General features: G+C 49.5%; 1 protein-coding gene across 3 annotated transcripts in view; it reads left to right on the forward strand.

Moving 5' to 3' along the window:
• Nucleotides 1-5,492: 5,492 nt before the first annotated feature.
• The window catches only part of SCHIP1 (schwannomin interacting protein 1), a 146,573-nt gene continuing 130,664 nt past the window's right edge, over nt 5,493-21,401 (forward strand). The window contains exons 1-2 of one of the 3 annotated variants that reach the window (XM_075546974.1): nt 5,493-5,604; nt 6,144-6,818. In XM_075546974.1, coding sequence (XP_075403089.1) covers nt 6,162-6,818 — 657 coding nt within the window. In that variant the 5' untranslated portion in view covers nt 5,493-5,604; nt 6,144-6,161. Of the gene's footprint in view, nt 5,605-5,771; nt 5,960-6,143; nt 6,819-21,401 lie in introns of those variants that run through there. The other 2 variants (XM_075546973.1, XM_075546975.1) reach the window with 2 other exon arrangements.

A 21,401-nucleotide genomic window follows, 5' to 3' on the forward strand; every position in this document is an offset into this window, starting at 1 on the left:
GAAATCGATGCAGTGTGGTGTTTTTAAAATGCACTAGGATCGAATTGTATAAAATCAGAGTTTTATGCAACTTTTTTCAGTTACTTATATTTTTATATGTATGGCTTGAGTTTTGATCAAAAATGTATTTCATAGATGAGTCACTGTGAAAAGTGTTTTATAAAATACTGGTATTGTGGAGAAGATAAGAATTAATGAAGTCATCCTGATCTAGTATATGTGATAAGTACGCTGAGTAAGTGCCCTAGCAAAGGCCACAGATGACATGATTTGTGGCTGACTTGTCTGACCAAACCAAAAATCAAACTCACTGCCATCAAGTTGATGCTAACTCATAGTAACTGTAAAGGGTAGAGTAGAACTGCCCGTGTGAGTTTGTTTGTTTTTAATCATTTTATTGGGCTCGTACAATTCTTATCACAATCCACACATCCATCCATTGTGTCAAGAACATATGCACATTTGTTGCCATCATCATTCTCAAAACATTTGCCTTCTACTTGAGCCCTTAATATCTGCTGCTTATTTCCCCCCTTCCTCCCCACTCCCCCCTACCTCATGAACCCTTCACCATTCATATATTATTATTTTGTCATATATTACCCTGTCTGACATCTCCCCCCGCCCTCTCCTCTGCTGTCCCTCCCCCAGGGAGGAGGCTATATGTAAATTCCTGTAATCAGTTCCCCCTTTCTACCCCACATTCTCTCCACCCTCCAGGCATCGCCACTCTCATCACTGGTTCTGGAGGAGTCACCTGTCCTGGATTCCCTGTGTTTCCAGCTCCTATCTGTACCAATGTAAATCCTCTGGTCTAGCCAGATTTGCAAGGTAGTATTGGGATCATGATAGTGAGGGGAGGAAGTATTTAAGAACTAGAAGAAAGTTAGATGTTATCGTTGCTACCCTGCACCCTGACTGGTTCATCTCCTCCCCACAACCCCTCAGCAAGGGGTGTCCAGTTGACTACCATTGGGCTTTGAGTCTCCACTCTGCACTCACCCACATTTTCAATATGATTTTTTGTTCCTTGATGCTTGATACCTGATCCCTTCGACAGCTCGTGGTCACACAGGCTGGTGTGTTTCTTCCTTTTGGGCTTTGTTGCTTCTTAGCTATATGGCCACTTGTTTATCTTCGAGCCTTTAAGACCCCAGACGCTATATCTTTTGATAGCTGGGCACCATCTGCTTTCTTCACATTTACTTATGCACATGTTTGGCTTCATTGATCATATCAGGGAGGTGGGCACCCACTGATATGGTTTTTAGCTCTTTGATGTCTGATCACTGGTCCCTTCTGCACCTTGTGGTCAGACAGGCTCGTTTGCTTCCTCCTTGTGGGCTTTGTTGCTTCTCAGCTGGATGACCACTTGTTTATCTTCAAGCTTTTAAGACCCCTGATGCTATATCTTATGATAGCCAGGCACCATTAGCTTTCTTCACCACATTTGCTTATGCACACGTTTGTCTCCAGTGGTTGTGTCAGGAAGGTGGGTACCCACTGATCTGGTTTTTAGCTCTTTGATGTCTGCCAACTGGTCTCTTCTATACCTTGTGGTCAGCCAAGCTGGTTTGCTTCTTCCATGCAGGTTTTGATGCTTCTCAGCTAGATGGCCTCTTGTTTATCTTCAAGCCTTTAAGACCCCAGACACTATATCTTTTGATAGCCGGGCACCATGAGCTTTCTTCACCACATTTGCTTATGCACACATTTTTCTTCAGCAATCATGTAGGGAAGGTGTGCCTCCTGGAATGCCAATTTATTAGAACAAGTGTTCTTGCATTGAGTAAGTGCTTGAGTGGAGGCCCAATATCCATCTACTGCCTTAATACCAAACCTCTAAATATATGTGCATAAATCTGTTTCCCCACACTCATATAAATATATTTACATACGTACATTCCAGTCTTTGGACCTCTATAAATACCCTTTGTCACCTAGTCCTTTCCTCTATTTCCTTTTACTTTCCTCTTGTCCCACTATCATGCTCAGCCTTCATTTGGGTTTCAGTAATTTCTCTGTTACCTTGCCCTTGCTGACTCCCTACCAGGCCTCTCACACCCTTCTTGCTACTGATTTTGGATCACTTATTGCTCCCCTGTTCCTTGGTTGGTCAGCACCACCTCCCTGCCCCCTCCTGCCCCTCTCCCATGTTCCCCCCGCCCCCCGGAACCAATGGTCCCGTTGTTTTCTCCTCCAGACTATTCATCCAGTCCATCTTATCTAGATAGATCTGTAGAGATAATAATATGCACCAAAAATCAAGTCATTGAAAGATAGGCAATGAGTGAGAACACAGCTATGACAATAAAAAGAGAAACCTATTACTCATAGAAGAATAAATTAATTTTTAAAAAATTTTTAAAAAGAAAGAAAAATCTGTAAATTGATAAAGGTCTGATTTTTGATCTCTAGGCGTGTCCTTCAGTCAAGCCCAATGGGGTACCATGTTCTGGCCCCAGCATGTGAGTTTTTTAGACGGAACTCTTCATGGGATCAGAAAGCCCTGTTCATCTCCCTTGGAGTGGATGGTGCTTTCAAACTGCTGACTTTGTAGTTAGCAGACCAATGTGTAACCACTACGCCACCAGGTCCCAGTTGCAAAGCTTCCTGGAGAAAGTGGCATTTGAACTGAGAATTCAAGGGTGAGTAGAAGTTTGCTCAGGAAGGTGATGCTGGCTGGTGGTGGAGGAATTGTTCCTTTAAAGGCAGTGGGGAGCTCCTGGAGGGGAGAGAACTTAATTAAGCTGGGAGAGACTTGTTCATATTTGCATTGTTGAAAGGCCACTCTTGCTCCTTGGAAAGAATGGGTAGAATCAATTAAGAGGTTGTTTAGTAATTCCAGTGTGGCAGACAGGATAGAGGGCTCTAGATTGAGGTGAGGGCGCTGCGTGCAGGGACTTGGGTATTCAAAGGGGACCTTGTTTAGGTAGGAATGACAGTGGTGGAACTAGAGAGGTGCTGGAACTAGAGAGACTGGGGCAGATTCCTGCTTGTTCCACATCTTTGCTTACTACCTGATTACAAAGGGTTCAGAGAACCGATCTAAGTCTTAAGTTCCCAGCTCCTACCTTGTGACATTTCCCTGTAAACAGGAAGACAGGACCTTTCAATCACTTTGCAAATCATCTCTCCCCCCTGCTGGACATATCTGCAGACTGTTGCCAGTCTTGGAGTTGGCAGGGCTTACTGTTCCAAAGTGGGCTGGTTCTTGGCAGGAGATGGAAGACTGGAAACAGAATGGAAACTGGGCCAGCTGGGCACCTTACATGAAAAGGAAAAAAAAAAAAAAGAAAGAAAGAAAAAAGAAATGGAAACCTGGTACTTTCCAATCTGACCCTGAGTAGTGGGTCAGAAAATAATTTTAAAGTACAGATAACTCAAAAATGTTTGTTTGCTTTTGAAATGCCGTGCATATTTGGCAGTGGGTTTAACCTTGCCAAATACTTTTCTTGGACCTTCTTTAGCATCCCTTGAACACAGACCATAGGGTGGCATAGGGGTGAGTGGGGAGGTGGGGGAAGAGTCTGGGTGGGTGGCTGGGTGGCTCCAATGTTTAAAAATCAGCCTGAGAGGACAATGATCCTATCTGCATAGTTAATCAATGCCTATCTGTCTGCTTGTGTCCTGGAGCTTTTTCTCACCTAAGTCTTGCCAGGTTCCACGTTGCCTTGAAAACCGGCAACACAATGTTTCTTACCTAAATCTCAGAACAGGCCACAGGGCCGCATCCACCAGACAGGGTGTAGCCAGCTGAGCCAGGGCTCAGCAGGAACCTCAAAAGCAAACCATATTTGGAGCACTGGGTAGGGTATTTACAGATGTTACCATAAAAGACAGTTTCATGATAATCGGTCCTATTTTGCAGAGCTGGCCAGACCAGAAGGCCTCTCTCTCTTCCTGTTATTCCAAGGTTGCAGCTTCCAGACAAGTTAAAAGCTCCGCTTATCTTCCATGGCTCAGGTCCTCTAATAGAGCTGTACTGAACTGACATCCTTTAAACAAAAGGTCTCCACACAAGTCCCTTTCAGAAATGTTGAGGTGGCAGCCACTCCCTACCGAAGAATCCTAAGCATTTTCCTGTTCTTCCAGGGGATCTGGCCAAGCCAGGAGAGTGGCCTGGTACCCAGGCTGGAGAATTCATTCACTGGGAATAATTAGGAACAGACCCAAATCTGGACGTACAAGAAAACAGCCTTTTGCCAATCTGTTGCCAAATAAAGTGGGACTTTTCATAAACTGAGCCCCGGTGGCATTGTGGGTTAAGCCTTGAGCTGCTAACACGGGGATCTGCATTCTTAAATTAACCACCCGCTGCTCCTGGAGACAAAGATGGGGCTCTCTAGCCCACGGAAAAAGCTACACTCTCTTGGAAACTTAAAGGGGCAGTGGTACTCTGTCCTATGGGAGTCCCCCTATGAGTTAGAATAGACTCAGTGTCAGTGAGCTTTTTTGTTTTTGTTTTAGTTGTTCATAAACACCACACAAGTGCGAGCACTTCCTTATTTCTCTGTCCCTAGTTCCCTGGGCCGAGCTACGCATTCAAAGGAATTCTCTCAAGCTGTGTAAGGTGCTCGGTGAAACACCTCCATTTCCCTTCCTTTAGACTCAGCGACTGGAAGGGGTGGAAGGGGAGGAAGAAGTCGTGTGATGCTTGCTTTCACCAAACCTTTCTAAACAGATGCCCCGGCCCCCTCCCCCATCACCCTGCCATTGGCATTCCTGTCTCACATTACCACCCACCTTCCCAACTCACACCCCAGATCCTACACACACACACACACACACACACACACACGTCGCCCATACACACACACACACACACACACACACGTCGCCCATACACACACACACACGTCGCCCATCAGTTCACCCCTCGAAGGCCACCGGCAAGGGCAAGGAAACGTGAGCTAGAGCAACAGGTCCCACCACAGCTTGAACTTGGAGCGGCAAGGGGTGGTGTGGGGGGAGAGGAAGGGGCGATGATGAAATGCAAATGATGGTTCGTGACCACCGAGCGCGTCATTAGGGCTCCTACGAGGGGCGTGTGTGCGCGCGTGCGTGTGTGTGTGTGTGTGTGTGTGTGTGTACACGAGGGAGGGCACCATGCACGGGGCCACTCGGGGGCCGCTGCGAGCCTTCGGAGGCGCTGGCCTCGCGCTTTGGGGTGCCAGGAGGCTTCCCGGAGGATTCTGAAGCTCCGAGAGAACGAAGTGTGTCTGGGGCTAAAACAGAACACCCTCCAGGGGCGCCGCCCCGGCTAATCGGCCGGCTCTGCTCCCCGAGCGCCCCGCGCCCCCTTCTGTCCGTCTTTTCGCGGCCTCTCCCAGCTCCCCCCCCCGCCCCCGCCCGCCTTCCTCCCGAGCCTGCTGCCGGGAAAACGGGGAGCGCGGACTGCGCGGCGCCCGGCCGCCTCTGGGCATGCTCGGTGGCGGGACCGCTCCGCCGCCGGGAGGGCGCGTCCTCCTCCCCCGGGGCGGCGGCCACTGCAGCTGCGCCCAACCCGGCACACCTTCGGGGCGGATCGGGACCGCGGCGAGCAGCGCGGGCGGCGAGCGCCCCGGCCCCGAGGCTCCCGGCGAGCCCGGCCCGAGAGGCGGGGTGAGCCCCGCGCGCTGCCTTAGAAAGTACCGCTGCGCTCGCGCGCCGAGCCGGCCTCTGCGCCGCCGGCGGGGGCGGGGGCGGGGCGCGCGGGGCGGGGCGGGGCGGGGCCGGTGGGGGTGGTCTCGGCGCCGGGAGAGAGGTGCGGAATTAGTAGCCGCCCACCGGCTCTGCGGTCCCGCCCCCGGCGAATTAGAATTCGCGGCGAAAGTGTCTGGCTCGGGGATCGTCGTTGGGGCGGGTGCGGGGCGCGCCCGGCGCAAAATGGTTAAAACAAAGTCGGGGCGCGCGCCGGGGTCCCTCGGGTGAAAAGTGTGCGCCCTGGTGGCCGGGCCCCCGCTTCGCTAATTTGACGGTTAGTTCCTCGGAGGATGTGGGCTTGCAGGGTGGGGGCGATCCGAGACGCCTCCGACTGGTGCAGCGGGCGCGCCGGGGCCGGGGCCGTGGCCGGGGCCGGGGCGGTCGCGGCGGGCGGCGGGGGGCGGCCGGGGCCCCGGGAAGGCTCGACCCGGCGACTCACTCTCCACCTCCCTCCGCAGGATTACCGAGAGGATGGGATGGATCTAGGCAGTGACGCCGGCAGCAGCAGCAGCAGCAGCAGCCGCGCCAGTTCACAGTCCAACTCCACCAAAGTGACTCCTTGCTCCGAGTGCAAATCCTCGTCGTCGCCGGGGGGCAGCTTGGACTTGGTGTCTGCCCTGGAGGACTATGAGGAGCCTTTCCCGGGCTACCAGAAGAAGGTGATTGATGAGTGGGCACCGGAGGAAGACGGGGAGGAGGAGGAAGAGGAGGACGAGCGAGGGTACCGGGATGACCGCTGTCCGGCCCGAGAGCCGGGGGACGTGAGTGCCCGCAGCGGCGGGGGCAGGAGTGCCGCCCCCGTCATGCCGCCCCCAATGCCCAACGGTAACCTCCGTGCGCACGACCCCCAGGACCTCAGGCACAACGGCAATGTGCGCGTGGCCGGCCGCCCGAACGGCCCCCGGGGCCCCCGCCGGTCGCTCCAGAAGCCCCAGCTGGCTGGGGGCCGGCGCGGCCGGGGCCCCGCAGCGGGAAGACTAGGCCTCCAACCCCCGGACGGTGGCACGTGCGTCCCCGAGGAGCCCCCGATGCCCCCCATGGACTGGGAGGCTCTGGAGAAGCATCTGGCTGGGCTGCAGTTCCGGGAGCAGGAGGTGCGGAACCAGGGCCAGGCGAGGACCAACTCCACCTCTGTAAGTTGGCCGCCGGGTGCGTGGGTGCGTGGCTGCGTGCCCGCGCGCGCGCGCGCACACACACACACATACACCCCACCCCACCCCCGATCACTGTCTGCAAGCCCCGGCCCTTCGCTGCTCCCGCCCTTCCGCAACCCCATTCATCCTTCCCGAGGGTGGGGCCTGATAGGAGAGGCCACCTTCTGTCCCCCTAGGGTACAGTTGCTCAGTCTATGAGCTGTCCGCTGCAGGATGGGCGGAGTGGTGGGAGGGACAGCGGAAAGTCGGGCTAGTGGAACGGGCGAGTCATTTTGATGGAATGACTTCAGGAGACAAGCTTGTGAGTCACTTGCCTGAAAATAAATCGGGGAGATTTGGGCACAGAAGCTGGAGACTGTGGGCGATCTGTCCAATCTCAGTAGTTGTGGTTTCGTCAAACGTGGTGGGTCTCCCTCCCTCGTCAGTGAACTGCCAGCGGACAAGCACACACTGGCCTGCCCACCCGGCCCTGAGGGCAGCCGGCTGGGTTCCACGTCGGGTTGAAGCGGATGTTTCTGAACGAGTATGTGGATGGCCGGACCATCCTCCTTAAAAGACTTGTTCTTTCTCCCAAAGTGGAGTTCTTGTTGACCTTGGGGAAGGGGTTAATTGGTGGACCAGGATGAGGGAAGGCCCTGCGTTGTTCCAGGCTCCCTGAGCCCAGGCTGACTCATTCTAAGGTTGTTGAATGCCTTCCTGTTTTGAGATTGGAGCCACTTGGAGTTCCCTGCTGCAGGCTGCTGCCTCAATTCAAACAATACTGCAGGCAGGGGTGCTGGAGTGGAAAGGGGAGGGCAAGAAGGGTTGTAGCTATAATAGGAAGCTCTGGCAGGTTAGCACTTGTTTCAACATCTTTTTTTTTTTTTTTGGCCCCTGAGATAAGAGCAGATGAATGACTGAAAAGAATCGCATCATGAATGTAGCTCTCCTTTTTATCACTGTTTGGAGATAACGCAACAGTTGTAATTTGAAATCATTAATGGTGTTCCTAAATGGGGCTGAAGGGCACAGCTTAAAAGAGCTGCTGTCTGTGTGGGGCAGTGTGGGAAAATGCTTGCCTCGCAGGTGTAATTTTTTCAACTCCGGGCCTTGGGGCTACTGGAAATTGGGTGCAGGCCCTTCTGACTTCAGGGGTTATGATGGCAACTGCGCTTCACAGAGAAATTGGCACCGTTTCCATCAGAGAAAAGCCCTGGGCTGCTTAGTGTCCCTTGAGAAACTGCCTATTAAATGAGCACACTCACACTTGCTTTAATCTAGCCATTTCGGAGTTGACCAGGGCCATTAGCAGATGCGAGATCTTGCCTACCTTGGTAGAGAATCCATCCTTTTCCCATTTACTACCTGCTAACCAAAACAGGCTTCATTAAGCTCCCCGAACTTCCAAGATGATTTTGAGATAGGCAAGAATTCCATTTCTTAGGGCATGACATTTAGGCATTCCAATAGAAACGTACTAATTAAGGATTGTAAAATGCGTCATATAGGCAGGGGCTTCAAAAAGGTGGTGGACATTTTCCATGATCGTTTCATTACTCTTTTTTGCCTACGAACTTTTGGGAGGCCCTTCATCCACATAGGTTATGGGTTGAAGGTGGCGATGAGCTCCATGCTTCTGACTTCAGATTATAAGCAAAATGGTAGCGGGCACTAGTATGTTAAGTGCTGTGTGCCAGGTGTGGTCCTGAGTGCTGGGGTCCCACACCTGTCTGAATGGCAGACACAGACTGCCTCCCTTCCCAGAACTTAAAATGTAATGGCTTCCGAACAGCAGATGCCCCCCCCCCCCACACCCTCCACTCCGGCCCTGCCCATCCCTGCCTCTTCTGTTTCCGGTCAAGGCTTTGTGAATCTCTTTGGACAGTCTTTGAAACCAAATGCACTTCTTCACCTGGAGTGAACAATTTGAACAAATATATTTGGGTGTTTCCTGAAAACATCCCCCTCTCTGGGCATTGCCTCCACAAGTCACACCAAAAGTCTGAGGCTCCATTTCTTTAAAACATATATGAATGCAGGGGGCACATTGGGGTGTGGGGGAGGTGTGGAGCTTCTGAGGTTAATATTTAAAACTTTTCCATGTTTTGGTTTCTGTTCGCATAAAATTACCAGCCAGTAAGGGGTTCCACTAGTGTTCCTGAAAACTGCAAGTGACTCAAAAGCGCTGTCCCCTGAGCATTTTTTCATAAAGGAAATGAAACAATGTTTCACAGCCATTGCATTCAGGTCATCACTGTAAGTTTGGTTTTATGGGACTTTGCTTCAGCTTAATCTAGACACTGGATCACAATGTAGACTTTACCTCGCTGTGGGTCAGGCCCTGCCTTACATTCTTAGTGCTGCTGTCACAGAAATGCCTTAAGGTTCTAAGGAACAGAAATGTATTCTCTTGGTTATGAAGAACCCCTAAGCCCACTGCTGGAGTCATTTCCAATCCACAGACCCCATAGCACAGAGTAGAACTGCCTCACAGAGTTTCCAAAGCTCAAAATCTTTGTGGTAGCAGACTGTCCCATCTCTCTATTGAGGAGCAAGTGGGGAGTTCAAACCACTGATATTCTGACTCGCAGTAGAGCGCTTGAACCACCGCATCACCAGGGAGCCATTCTCAGGAGGCCAGAGATCTCTTCAGCTTCTGTTCCTTGTGTCCTTGGCGATCTTCCTATGGTGGGGCGTCTGTCTTCTCCCATTGGAACTTGCTGGCTCCCATGCCCTATGGTAGTTAGATGCCTTCGAGGCTTTTTGACCCTTAGTCACCACATCCAACAGAGAACTGCTCCATAAGGGCTTGTAGGAAGGAGCAGATTGTCCCAGAGCCACTGGATGAGTTTGAACTGCCAACCCCTGCACCACCAGGGCTCCTTAGTTTCTGTACCTACGCTGATATGGTCTCATGAACATAACACAGACAATTCTATTCCCAATTAGAATTACTTGTATATCCACAGATACTTGAGGGTGGTGGTGTAATGGGTTATGCTTTATTCTAACTCCAAGGTCACCAGTTCAAACCCACTAGCTGTTCTGTGGGACAAAGATGAGGCTTTCTGCTCCCATAATGATTGACAGCTTTGAAAACTTCAGAGGCAGTTCTGCTCTGCCCCCTAGACTCCCTGTGATTTGATAACTGAGTTTTTTGTTTTGTTTTCCAGCATACTTTTTTGCAGGGGTGGGGGTGGGGCATAGCAATTGCTGTTACAAATATTTGAAAAACAGTTTAGCTTGCTGCTGTATGGAATAACTGAAAGTAAATGTCTAACTGTGGAGACAGAACCCAGAGAAGAACAAAGTAGGTGCGGCAAAGGGGCAAGACCTGTCTTGAAGGGATTGCTCAAGTCAAATGGGACTCTGCTTCATTTTAAAGGGCTGTTTATGACTGCATTTATATATGCAATGACATCACTGAGATGAGGGGATGAAACGAGAAGGAGCCGGTCTCCTTCACAACCTCCACCATGAAGGACTGAACTGAGGAAGCTCTTTCCCACCACAGGGGTTTTGACCTTTGACTTGATTTTATGTCTTGGATGTTTATTATTTACTCACATTTTAATGTATGTATTGATTTAACCTTCTCCTCCGGAATGGGGTGAAAGTTTACAGAGCAGGTCATGCACATTTTGTTTCATGTCATGGATGGTCACCCCCACAGTTGCCTCCCTCCTCCTTTCCTAACCCTCTGGGCTGCCCTGTGATCTCAAGTGGGGAATCGCCCGAAGGCGTGCAGACCTCCCAAATGTGATCATTCCCCGGAGAGGCGTACCTATGGTTTGCCAAAAAAATTGATCCAAGTGGTGAGTTCATTTCTAAACTAAAGGCCATAGTCAGGGGTCCTAGCAGTTTTTATATGAGCTAAACCTGTTCTTTGTTGTTTTTCTTTTGCTTTTTAATGATTTTGAGGTTTGTGCTACCTCTTTTCTCCACTCTATCCAGAACTTTCTAACGTGATCTTTTTTTAAAGCCAGGCTACCACTTATACCTTTTGGTCTCAAGTGATGTTTTTGTGATCCATTAGTCCATTGGGCTAATTGTTTACATTCATCTTCCGTTTTTCATGCTTCTTTGCTCCAGGCGGCCAGAGACCTACACGTGCACCTTAGAGAGCCGCTCAGGATGTTCACCAACTGGGGTCTTCAAAGCTCATGAACCCTGGTGGTGTAGTGCTCATGTGCTGGCCTACCTTACCACATGGTCACCAGTTCTTAACTCCCAGCTGATCCGGGGACAAAGGTGAGGATTTCCACTCCTGTAAAGAGTTATAGTCTTGGAAACGCACAGGGACACAGGGGCAGTTCTACCCTGTCCTACAGGGAGAGGGTTGCTATGAGTTGACATTGACTCAAAGGCAGTGAGTTTGGTTTTGAGTTTGATACTCACCAAAGTAGGATGTAGAGCACTTTCTTTGCGGACTATGTTCTTCCACTTGACCATCGTGTCCCGGAGACTATGGTCCTAGACCTGCAAGCCTAGCAACTCATTCCCTCCAAGTGTTTAGTTATGTGTCAGAAATTGTCTGAACTTTGATCCTGCATGCACTACCATCTTCATGGCTATATTTGCAGCAAAAGTAAATCGCTCTGTATAATGATCCTCTGTCAAACATATATGTATTTATGGATATGCTCCCACACATCCTCCTACACCCATTCTGTCTGTGTGTCTATCCACGCATCTATTAGCAGATCACCACCATTACAGGACTGGATATGTAATAGTATTTACCTCCGTTGCCTCTACCTCTTAAACGTCTCCTCTTAAATGTCTTCCCTGCCTCCATCCTTCTGACCTGACACATCCTGTATTGTATATCGCCTTCCCCTCCATCCAAGTTAGTGTGCATTTGCAAGTGTTTGTCCTCTGGTCAGCCATACTTGTCCTTCTGCTTGAGATGTTCAGAAGACTGGCTTCCCTCCAAGATTCTACTCGACTCTCACCTCCTCAGAAAAGCGGTCCTGAAGTGAGAGCACCCTCCTGAAAATGACAGTGCGCTTCTCCTGCCAGACCCTCTCAACCACGCCTTCTGCTTATCGCCCTCTTCACTCACTGCCAGAGAGGCGATGCCGACTCCTAGGGACTCTGCAGGACAAGGTGGAATTGCCCCTGTGAGTTTCCCAGACTGTAACTGTTTATGGAAGTAGAAAGCCGCTTCTCTCTCCCGAGAAGTAGCTAGCTGGTGGTTTCCAACTGCTGACCTTACTGTTAGCCGCCCAATGTGTAACCACTACATTTGCCAGGGCGCCATTGCTTTTTAGCGCTTATTATGGCTGAGATTTTTTTTTCCACTTCTTTATCTTTATGACTCTCTCAACTAAAAATCTTAAGTGGGAATGTGGGGAGCTGACTGCTGGAATCGCGTGCCTGGGAAAGTGCCTGGTACGCAGCAGATCCACAAGCAACGAATGAATGAAAGAGCACATGAAGTGTGTAGAAGACCGGACCCCTCGTTTTACAATGGAGAAAACAGGCTCAGAGAGTTACATAATTTCCTTTAAGTCCCAGCGAGGAAACTTTTAAAAGGAATTTTGTCTTTTCTCCTCACGATACAGTTTTTTCCCCACCATCAATGCCTATGGAAGCAGCAATCGGGAAATCAATCTGCTGCACAAGACCTCGTGAACATATTCAAGGGTAGATCTATCACTCGGAGGACTACGTTGCACCTGGCCCAAGCCATGGTGTTTTCAGTGTGAAAGCTGGACAGCGAGTAAATAAAACAGCAGAAGACTTGATGCGCTGGAACCGGCACCGTGGTGGCGAGGGCTACTGAACGCACCGTGAACTGACAGAAGCACAAACAGACCAGGCTCTGAAGCAGCACAACCAGAGTGCTCCTGGGAAGCGAGGATGATGCGGCTTGGGATGCGTCGCCCGGAAAGAGCAGCCCGGAAACAGGACCCCGCGTTTGGAGTAGGAGAGGGTCTCCAAGAACGAGGCGGACTGACACGACGGCCGTGGCAAACCTAGCAGGTGCAGGCCGTGCAGGACCAGGCCGTGTTTTGTTTGGTTGTTCGTTGGGTCGCTGGAAGGTGGAATGAAGTCACGGGCACCGAGCAACGACACACTCTGAGTCCCTTGCCCATGCCCTTAGTATTAAGGACAAAAGGAAACGGGGAAATACTCAAAACCCTCACGTTTGAGTGTCTTTTCATGCTCAGGACTTTTTTGTTTCATTTTGATGCATTCCTCTTGACTTGCGCAGAGCAAATTTGTGTCGGAATTCAGGTCTCCTCACCCCCTCTCCAGGGCAGGGATGTACTACGGGCTCAAGTGGAGTTGGCCATCAGCTGCCTCTAATCCAGGGATCATCGAAAGGCAACATTGAAAACACATAACTGCCGGTGGGATTTAAAGCCTCAGGCTGACTTTTGCTTTGTGAAGGGCTAGGGAAGGTCACCATTCTTTCCTTGGGGCTTGGCACAGGGTTAGGAGCGTGGATGCAGCCAGGAACTGCCTCTCGTGTCTGCGGAGCGGAAGTGCCTAAGGAGGCCTGAGAGAAGAAGCACTTGTGACTTCACTTCCGGCTTCCTGCTCACCAAGAATGGCCAACCTTTCATGGCAGCAAGTCATTTATTCCAGGACAGTACTGGCCACAGCTAGCTTGTGGTCTGCACCAACGCTTGGCACACTGAGGAATGTAAGAGGTAGCCCAACAAGCAAAATCACTTCCAGAAGAGCCGCTCCAGTTGGCCAGCCCCTGGTGATGTGATGCCAGTGAGCTCCTTACAGCCCTGCCCTGGGCCCACATTTCCTCCCGTCCGCAGTGTGCCTGGTAAAGTCAGGGCAGGCGCAGTGAAGGGGTGAAGAATGGTTCTGGATGTTGCTGCCTTTGCTTTGGAACTGCAGCGTGAGTTACGGAACGTGCGTATTCCTCCTAAGCTCTCAGCTCCTGACCTACTCCAACTTTGCTGAACTGGCTTGGTGTGCTTTGAGGGAAACCTGGAGCTTCTCCCGGCTCTTCAGCTTCCCCCCTATTTCTCCAGCATGGGCCCCCAGAAGCTGGCATGCATTTCTCTTGACTTTCTTCAAGACTTGGATACATCACTGTAACCCCCCTTCTCCTACTCTAGCAGTAGGGTACTTCCCAATACGTCACCAACTAGGGTGAGGGTCCCCACTATTTCAGTGTATCCCTCTTCAAAATGGCAGGTAATTTCAACTCTTATTTCTAAATGGTTTTTCCACTGAGTTTCCTCCTTTGAAAATGGGCCCTGCGGAGTTAGGTCAGCCTATTCATTCTGTCTCTGAAAATTCATCCCTTTCTCTTAATCCCACCTCTTCCGTCTTCTCACAAAAACTGCTTTGTTTTGTCTTTGTAATCAACCAAAAGGACCAGATTCACTGCCATCAAGTTGATCCCAACATACAGATACCCTACAGAACAGAAATGCCCCCTAAATCTTTACGGGAGCAGACAGCCTCATTTTTCTCCTATAGAATATCTGGTGGGTTTGAACTGCTAACTTTGCGGTTAGCAGCCCATCGCTTAACCCCCTATGCCACTAGGGCTCTGACAGAGCACAGAGTGCATATCTTTAAAATGGGAATGAGGATGAGCTCTAACACATGTTCTGACACACAGGTGAACCCATCACCACAACAAACTAATGTAGTCATCACCCCAGGCTCCTCGGATCCCTCTTCCAAACCATTGATCAGATTTCTGCCACTAGAGAGCTTGGCTCATATTTTCAAAGTCAGTGTAAGGAATTACAACATACATGCTCATTTTCCCTTGTTTTTGTTCACTCTGCACGTGATGATTTTGGGATTTGTCCATGTTGTGTGTATTAATAGCCCATTTCTTTTATGGCTGAGCAGTGTCCCGTTGTTGGAGGTACTACCATTTGTGTATCCCATGTCGGTAGGCATTTGGCTATTGCTGGCTTTTGCTATTACAAAGAAAGGGGCAGCAGCCGTCTGTGAACAAGTGTTAGTATGGATATGCACTTTCATTTCTCTAGTGGAATGCCTAGGCGGGAAATGGCTAGATTATATGACGGCTGCACCTCTATTGTCTCGAGAAGTTGCCCAGTGGTTGATACCACTTTACAGTGCATTGAAATGCACCAGTAATACCCTTTGCTTCCCTTCCCCGGGGGCTCGGTTCTGTCTGTGCCGTTGGGGTTTTCCAGGACCACTCCCTATCTCTGCAGACAACAGAAAACACCAGGATCGCATGTTACCGCCAATGGATTCGGAGAACCCACTGCTGAAAAACTTTTAAAGGAGACCAGTGTTCTAGCGGTAGACACAAGTTTAAGTGCATCTTTATTATTTTTTAGTACCTGCAACAAATGCATCCTTCTCGTTTATTGAGCAGATCACCATTTTAATGGGCACATTAATTGAAAGAAATTTCTCCTGATGAGGTAGTTTCTAAAACACTTGAAAATAATTGAGCTTTTATTTGTTTAGGCTATTAACAAGCATTCAACTGTAAATTACCTGCATCAGTTTCTCGCGTGATATTCATTCCAGGTTATTTGTAGTGTATTATTTCATAAAAATCTACACCCAGCCATCCTTTCTTCATCATGGAAGTGACAGAAGGAGCTTGAATGGCAGAGTAGTCAGTTACGTGGGCTGTGTTTAAATACACGATGCCCACTTTTGTAGACTATCCTATGGGTCTTCATTGTTCTGACAAAATATAGTAAGAGTCATAAGTTTAATAAGTTAGGTGGCTTTGTGTCCTGGGACACCACATTGGAAACATTCTGTGGTGTGCAGTTATGCCGGCTGACTACAGACCGCTGCAGACTAGCGTTCCATTACCAGCCTTATCAGCATCGTCGTTCACTTAGGTAAGATGTCACCAGGGTTAAATGCTTTAGCTTTTTCAGTGGCATAATTAACAGTTTTTGTAGGCTCTGTGTGTACTTATCATTTTTGTGTTGTTTAGGGAACTCTTACTCTTTTAAGGTGCTACTCCATCGGCGAGTTGTATTATTCCTCAAAAAACCTCCTTGCTTTATTTTAAACAAAAATTAAATAAATCAATAAAATTTGCGTTGGTTTTTTGTTTAAGAGGTTGGAAAGTCCTCTGACATGTACTCCAGGAAAAATGATTACATTTTAGAAGAATTGGGTTGCATGTAAGCCACAGGTGAATAAATTCCTAAAATTAGAATAATTACATTTTGAAAGTATCTCGTGTGTGTGTGTGTGTGTGTGTGTGTGTGTGTGTGTGTTTATGCCATTACCATGTAGCTCATCCTATTGTGGAACAGCCTTTTGAAAACGTAGTTGGGTTGGAGGCAGGCCCTGGGTGGGACAAATGACCAGTGAGCTCAGCTGCTAACCAGCAGGCACCACCAAAATCAGCCATTGAAAATGTGGTGGAGCCCAGTGCTACCCTGACAAAAACGGAGTTGCCTTGAGTTAAAAACTGAGAAGAGATTGGCATTGTCAGAGGTTTCATCTTGTTTGGCTTCACAACCTGTGCTCATGAAAACATCAGACAATGGGGCAAAGGCCCATTACTTTGGGTCAGTCTGCTGCACACGACCCCTTTAGAATGTTGAAAAGCAAGGATGGTACTTTGAGGAATAAGGTGCACCTGAGCCAAGCCATGGTGTTTTCAATCACTTCTATGCATCGAATAAGGAAGACTGGTGAAGAATCGATGCGTTTGAACTACAGCGCTGCTGAAGAATATCGGAAGTACCATGGACCGCCAAGAGAACGAACATCTGTCTCGTACGAAGTATGGCCAAAATACACCTTCCAGGCAAGGATGGCGAGACTTAGTCTCACACACTTTGGACATGTTACCACGAGAGGTCAGCCCCTGGAGGAGGACATCGTGCTCGGTAAAGTGGCGGGGCGGTGAGAAAGAGGAAGGGCCTCACTGCGATGGACTGACCCGGCGGCTGCGACGTGGGTTCCACCTGGGCACGGTGGTGAGGATGGCACAGGACCGTGCAGGGTTTCCTTCTGTCGGGCACGGGCCACGCGAGCCAGGGCTGACCTGATGGCACGTGCTAACATCACGAGTTCATGGACTTGGCAACCTCTTTCAGCTGGAAGTTGGATTTTTTAAAAAGAAAATGTCTGCCTATATGTTGGTTTGCACCCAGAGGACCTTCCAAGCATCCTAAGGAATGTTTTCAGAGCAAATACCTGACAAATGCACAGATGTCCCCATCACACTGCCTCTGAGCTGCTTGAAGGGCCGTGGCTCTCCCTGCTTCTGCCCACACTTTACAGCCCTGCGCCCTCAGGAGGACCTGGCAGTGGCCCCTGGCTCCAGGGCAGGTCTAGTCACGGCTGTCCACCACACTCCCAGTTCTTGCTGCTTCAAGCCCTGCTTGATTCAGAGCCCCGCCTCTTTGGGGAGACTTACCTGCTCATTTCAGCTCCGAGCGGCCGCTCCTCCTTCTGAAGAGCTTATTCCGTGTGTGTCACTGAATCCTTCTTCGATTTGCAGACCCGTTTGGGATGTTTCCATGGCCACTGTTACTTTCCATCCTCCTGACAGACCTAAGCATTGACAAGACAGTCAGTGTCCCCACTTCAGAGATGAGAAAATGGAGGCTCTTCAAGGACCGTGTCTGTTTAAATGGCCAAAGTCAGACCAGTCTATCAATGTCTGATTAGAATTTTGGGGTCTTTCAGTGACATAATAACCACTCATGGTTTTTGTTTGTTTTATTCTTGAATATCCCTTGGTAGATATGTCTCTCATCTACGCAACTCTTTTAAACCTCTCCTCTTCTTCAACCGTACTGTGCACTGTGCACTACACTAAGCCAAAACAAACAAACAAAAGCCAAATGTACTGCTATTGAGTCAATTCTGACTTGTAGTGATGCTATAGGGTAGAGTGGAATTGCCGTTTTGGGCTTCTGAGACTGTAAATCTTCACAGGAGTAAAAAGCCTCATTTTTCTCTTGTGGAACAGCTGGTAGATTCAAACTGCCAGTTAGCACTCCAACTCATTCTTAATCCACTACACAATATAGAATGCACTCCGTAATCTACCAGGACTCCTGTCGTTGCACTGTACAGTTGGATTTGCTCAAGGGCAGGCATTTGAGGGGCCCTGGTTACCTGCAAGGAGCCCTGGTGGATCAGGAGAGAGATGACACTCTGAAAGCCAACGGAAAGTTTTACTCTTTCCTAGAGGTTTGTCATGAGCCAGAATTGAGTTTGGGTTTTTGTGGTTAATGTAGTGTGCATCACCCTTTCCATTTAGTTCTTTATTATGATCTTTGTTATTGGTGATAATGATAAAAAACAATCCTCAGTCCTTTCTTAGAAGTTTATCCAAAAGGGAAGGAGGAGCCATTGTTTAGGAAGCAGGGAATGGTTGCTTATTCCAATGACAACAATGCGGCAACAGTTATTGGGGGCTGGTTGTACAACATGAGTAATGTAATTACCATCCCTGGATTGTGCACCTGGACATGGCGAGTTGGCAAATGTTGGGCGATATGTGTATTTCACCACACTTTTGAAAAAGTTTATCCAAATTCTGTGACATTACATTTGCATTTTAAAATAGAAATTTGTTTTCATTCCTGGACCGTTGCCTGAAGACATAAATGGCGTTTGTTTTCTTACTTTTGAGATTGGATCCAAAGCGTTTGAGCATCGAGGGCTTTCTTTGCAAATGCTTTTTCTTAGTGGCATTTTCTGCTTAGTTACTGGGAGGTTAGGTTGGCCGCCACCCTGGCAAGTTCAGCACCTCAGAACTGAGCGTTTTCTATATCAAAGGAGGAGCGCTTTAGAAGTGAAACATCTGAGGGGGTCAGCAAGTCAAACCCGCACCATCAGCAAAGGAGGAAACTGAGGTCAGGGGCAATGACAAGTCTTCACTCAAGTTCCTCGGGCCAGGCCTGACCAAACTGAGGTCACTCCTAATTCACACTTCCAGTGAGCTGCTCTGGCTGCTGGTAACATGCCCGGTGGAAACAAATTGCTTTGAAAACTTCATTTGGAGGACCCCCTCAGGCTTCTCTCCTCCGACTGGCAGCAGAGGGTAATTTTTGTCCCTGGGTAGAAATGCTGCTGTTTTGTTTCTGTGGAGCACTCTCCTTTTCATTTTAAACTCATATTAGCAGCGATAAGAGGGCTGCCTTCCTCCCAGAAGAGCCCTTCACGCCCAGCCCTGCACCTTGACAGCACCCTGGACAATGTCATGGGGGGTGGGACAGGGCAGGGGGCACCGCTCCCTTCCTATTGGCTCTACAACTGCTTTCCTGGCTGGGCTTTGGCTTTCCACTCCCTTCCCATTGGCTCTACAACAGCTTTCCTGGCTGTACTTAGGCTTTCCAGCGGGAGGTACACATTCTTTTCCTCCTGCTGTCGCCACAAAGTACCCCAGGAGGGGCCGCTTACACAGCAGACACTTGGTGTCTCTCATTTCTGGAGGCCAGACGCCAGAAGTCAAGGGGTAGGCAGGGCCATGCTTTCTCTGCAGTCTCTAGGAACAGGCGCTTCCTTGCCTCTGTCTCCTTTCTGGCAGTTGCTAGCCATCCTTGGCATGCTGGGACTTGTAGATAGCATCACTTTCAGCTCCGCCCCCCAGCTTTCCATGGTTGGCTGTCCTCCCTGTCTGTCTTTCTGTGTGGACACCGGTCACAGTGGATTGGAGCCCGCTCGCCCCAGTGTGCCATCAGGTTAACTACTGACACCTGCAGAGACTCTTTCTTTTTTAAAAATCATTTTATTAGGGGCTTATATAACTCTTATCACCATCCATACATAAATCAATTGAGTAAAGCATATTTGTACATTCGTTGCCCTCATCATTCTCAAAGCATTTGCTCTCCACCCAAGCCCCTGGCATCAGGTCCTCATTTTTCCCCTCCCTCCCCACTTCCCCCTTCCTCATGAACCCTTGATAGTTTATAAATTATTATTTTGTCATAGCTTGCCTTGTCCGACATCTCCCTTCACCCACTTTTCTGTTGTCTGTTCCCCCAGGGAAGGGGTTACATGTATATCCTTGAAATTGGTTCCCCCTTTCCAACCCACCCTCCCTATCCTCTCCCAGTATCGCCACTCACACCACTGGTCCTGAGGGGATCATCCGCCCTGGATTCCCTGTGTTTCCAGTTCCCATCTGTACCAGTGTACCGCTGAAGACAAATGGGTGCATAAGCAAATGTGACAAAGAAAGCTGATGGTGCCCAGCTATCAAAAGAGATTCTACTTCAAAGCAAGGTCATGTGCTTAGGGTCTTGAGGGTTAAGACATTACAGGTCATTTTTAGGGGAGGGAGGATGGGGGCGGGCACAGTTCAACCCACCAAGGAACATGCAGTTCTCTCTATCATGGGTTCAGGGGAGGGTTCTCCTATGGACCCTCTAGGACAGGGTAGAACTGCCTCTGTGGGTTTCCAAGACTGTAACTTATTCAGCGGGTAGAAAACTTCCTCTTTTTCCCAAGGAATGGCTGGTGGTTTCACACTGGGAACCTTGTGGTGAGCAGCCCAACACGTAACCAGGACCCCACCAGGACTCCTTCAGGAGTCGGTGAGGACTTGACAACTTCATCAAGAGCCATGAGAACCCGGAAAGCAAAGAAAGAAGCAGCTCGTAGGTTCATTCCCGTTGGCAAAGTGTGTCTCTCGACTCGCAGCACCACGAGGGGTGTCTGGGTTCAGGACGATAGCAGGGGAAACTTCTCTGTGGGGCTCACCTCACCATGGAGACTGATCTTGTTCCATTTAGACATACTTAAACAGATATGTCATCGTCATAAAAAATGAAAAACAAGGCTAAGAAGAGACTAGGAAGAAAGGTGGGTGTGGAAAGGAGGAGGTTAGGATTCTTGGCTTCGCCGTCCTGTGAATAAGGACGAAGAGCAGAGTGGGCACATGGAGACGGAGGTGTGTTTGGTTGTTCACGTTCCCTATGAGTTTCAACAAATTCAAAGGCAATTGAGTCGATGTGACTCCGAGACCCTAGAGGGCAGACTAGAGCAACCCCTGTGGGCTTCTGGGAATGCAACTCGTTGTGAGAGTAGAAAGCCTGTCTTTTTCCAATTGCCGGCCTCGTGGTGAGCAGGTCAATGTGGAACCCACGGTGCCGCCAGGGCTGAAAGGACCAGGAACTTCCAGAAGAACAAACAAGTCTGTCTTGGAAGGAGTACAACCAGAACGCTCCTTAGAAGCTTAGCTGGTGAGACTTTGGCTCCCGGTACTTTGGACGTGTCCGGAGAGACGGGTCCCTGCAGAAGGACATCTTGCTTGGTAAAGCAGAGGGGCAGTGAAAGAGGGGAAGGCCCTTGATGAGATGGAGCAACACAGTGCGGGCAACTGTGAGCCTAAACACAGGAACCATGGTGAGGATGGCACCAGACCTGGCGGGGTTTCAGGCCGTTGTGCGCGGGGTTGCTGGTCTCCCCAGTTAAATTCGTAGGGCGGAGTCCTCGCCATTCCTTCTCACCAGGTTCATGGTCGCTGACATAACCCGTCATTGACCAGGCCTCTCTCCAAATCTGTCAGAGCCCTCCTTGTTTCCAGTGCTCTCTGTTTGCTTGCTGGCTGGCCATTGTTTGGGAGGAGGATTTCACTTTTGTAACTAATTCTGGTCTTGTTCTCCTATGTGTGTT

This window comes from Tenrec ecaudatus, chromosome 4, assembly GCF_050624435.1.
Source record: "Tenrec ecaudatus isolate mTenEca1 chromosome 4, mTenEca1.hap1, whole genome shotgun sequence".
Lineage (NCBI taxonomy): Eukaryota > Metazoa > Chordata > Mammalia > Afrosoricida > Tenrecidae > Tenrec > Tenrec ecaudatus.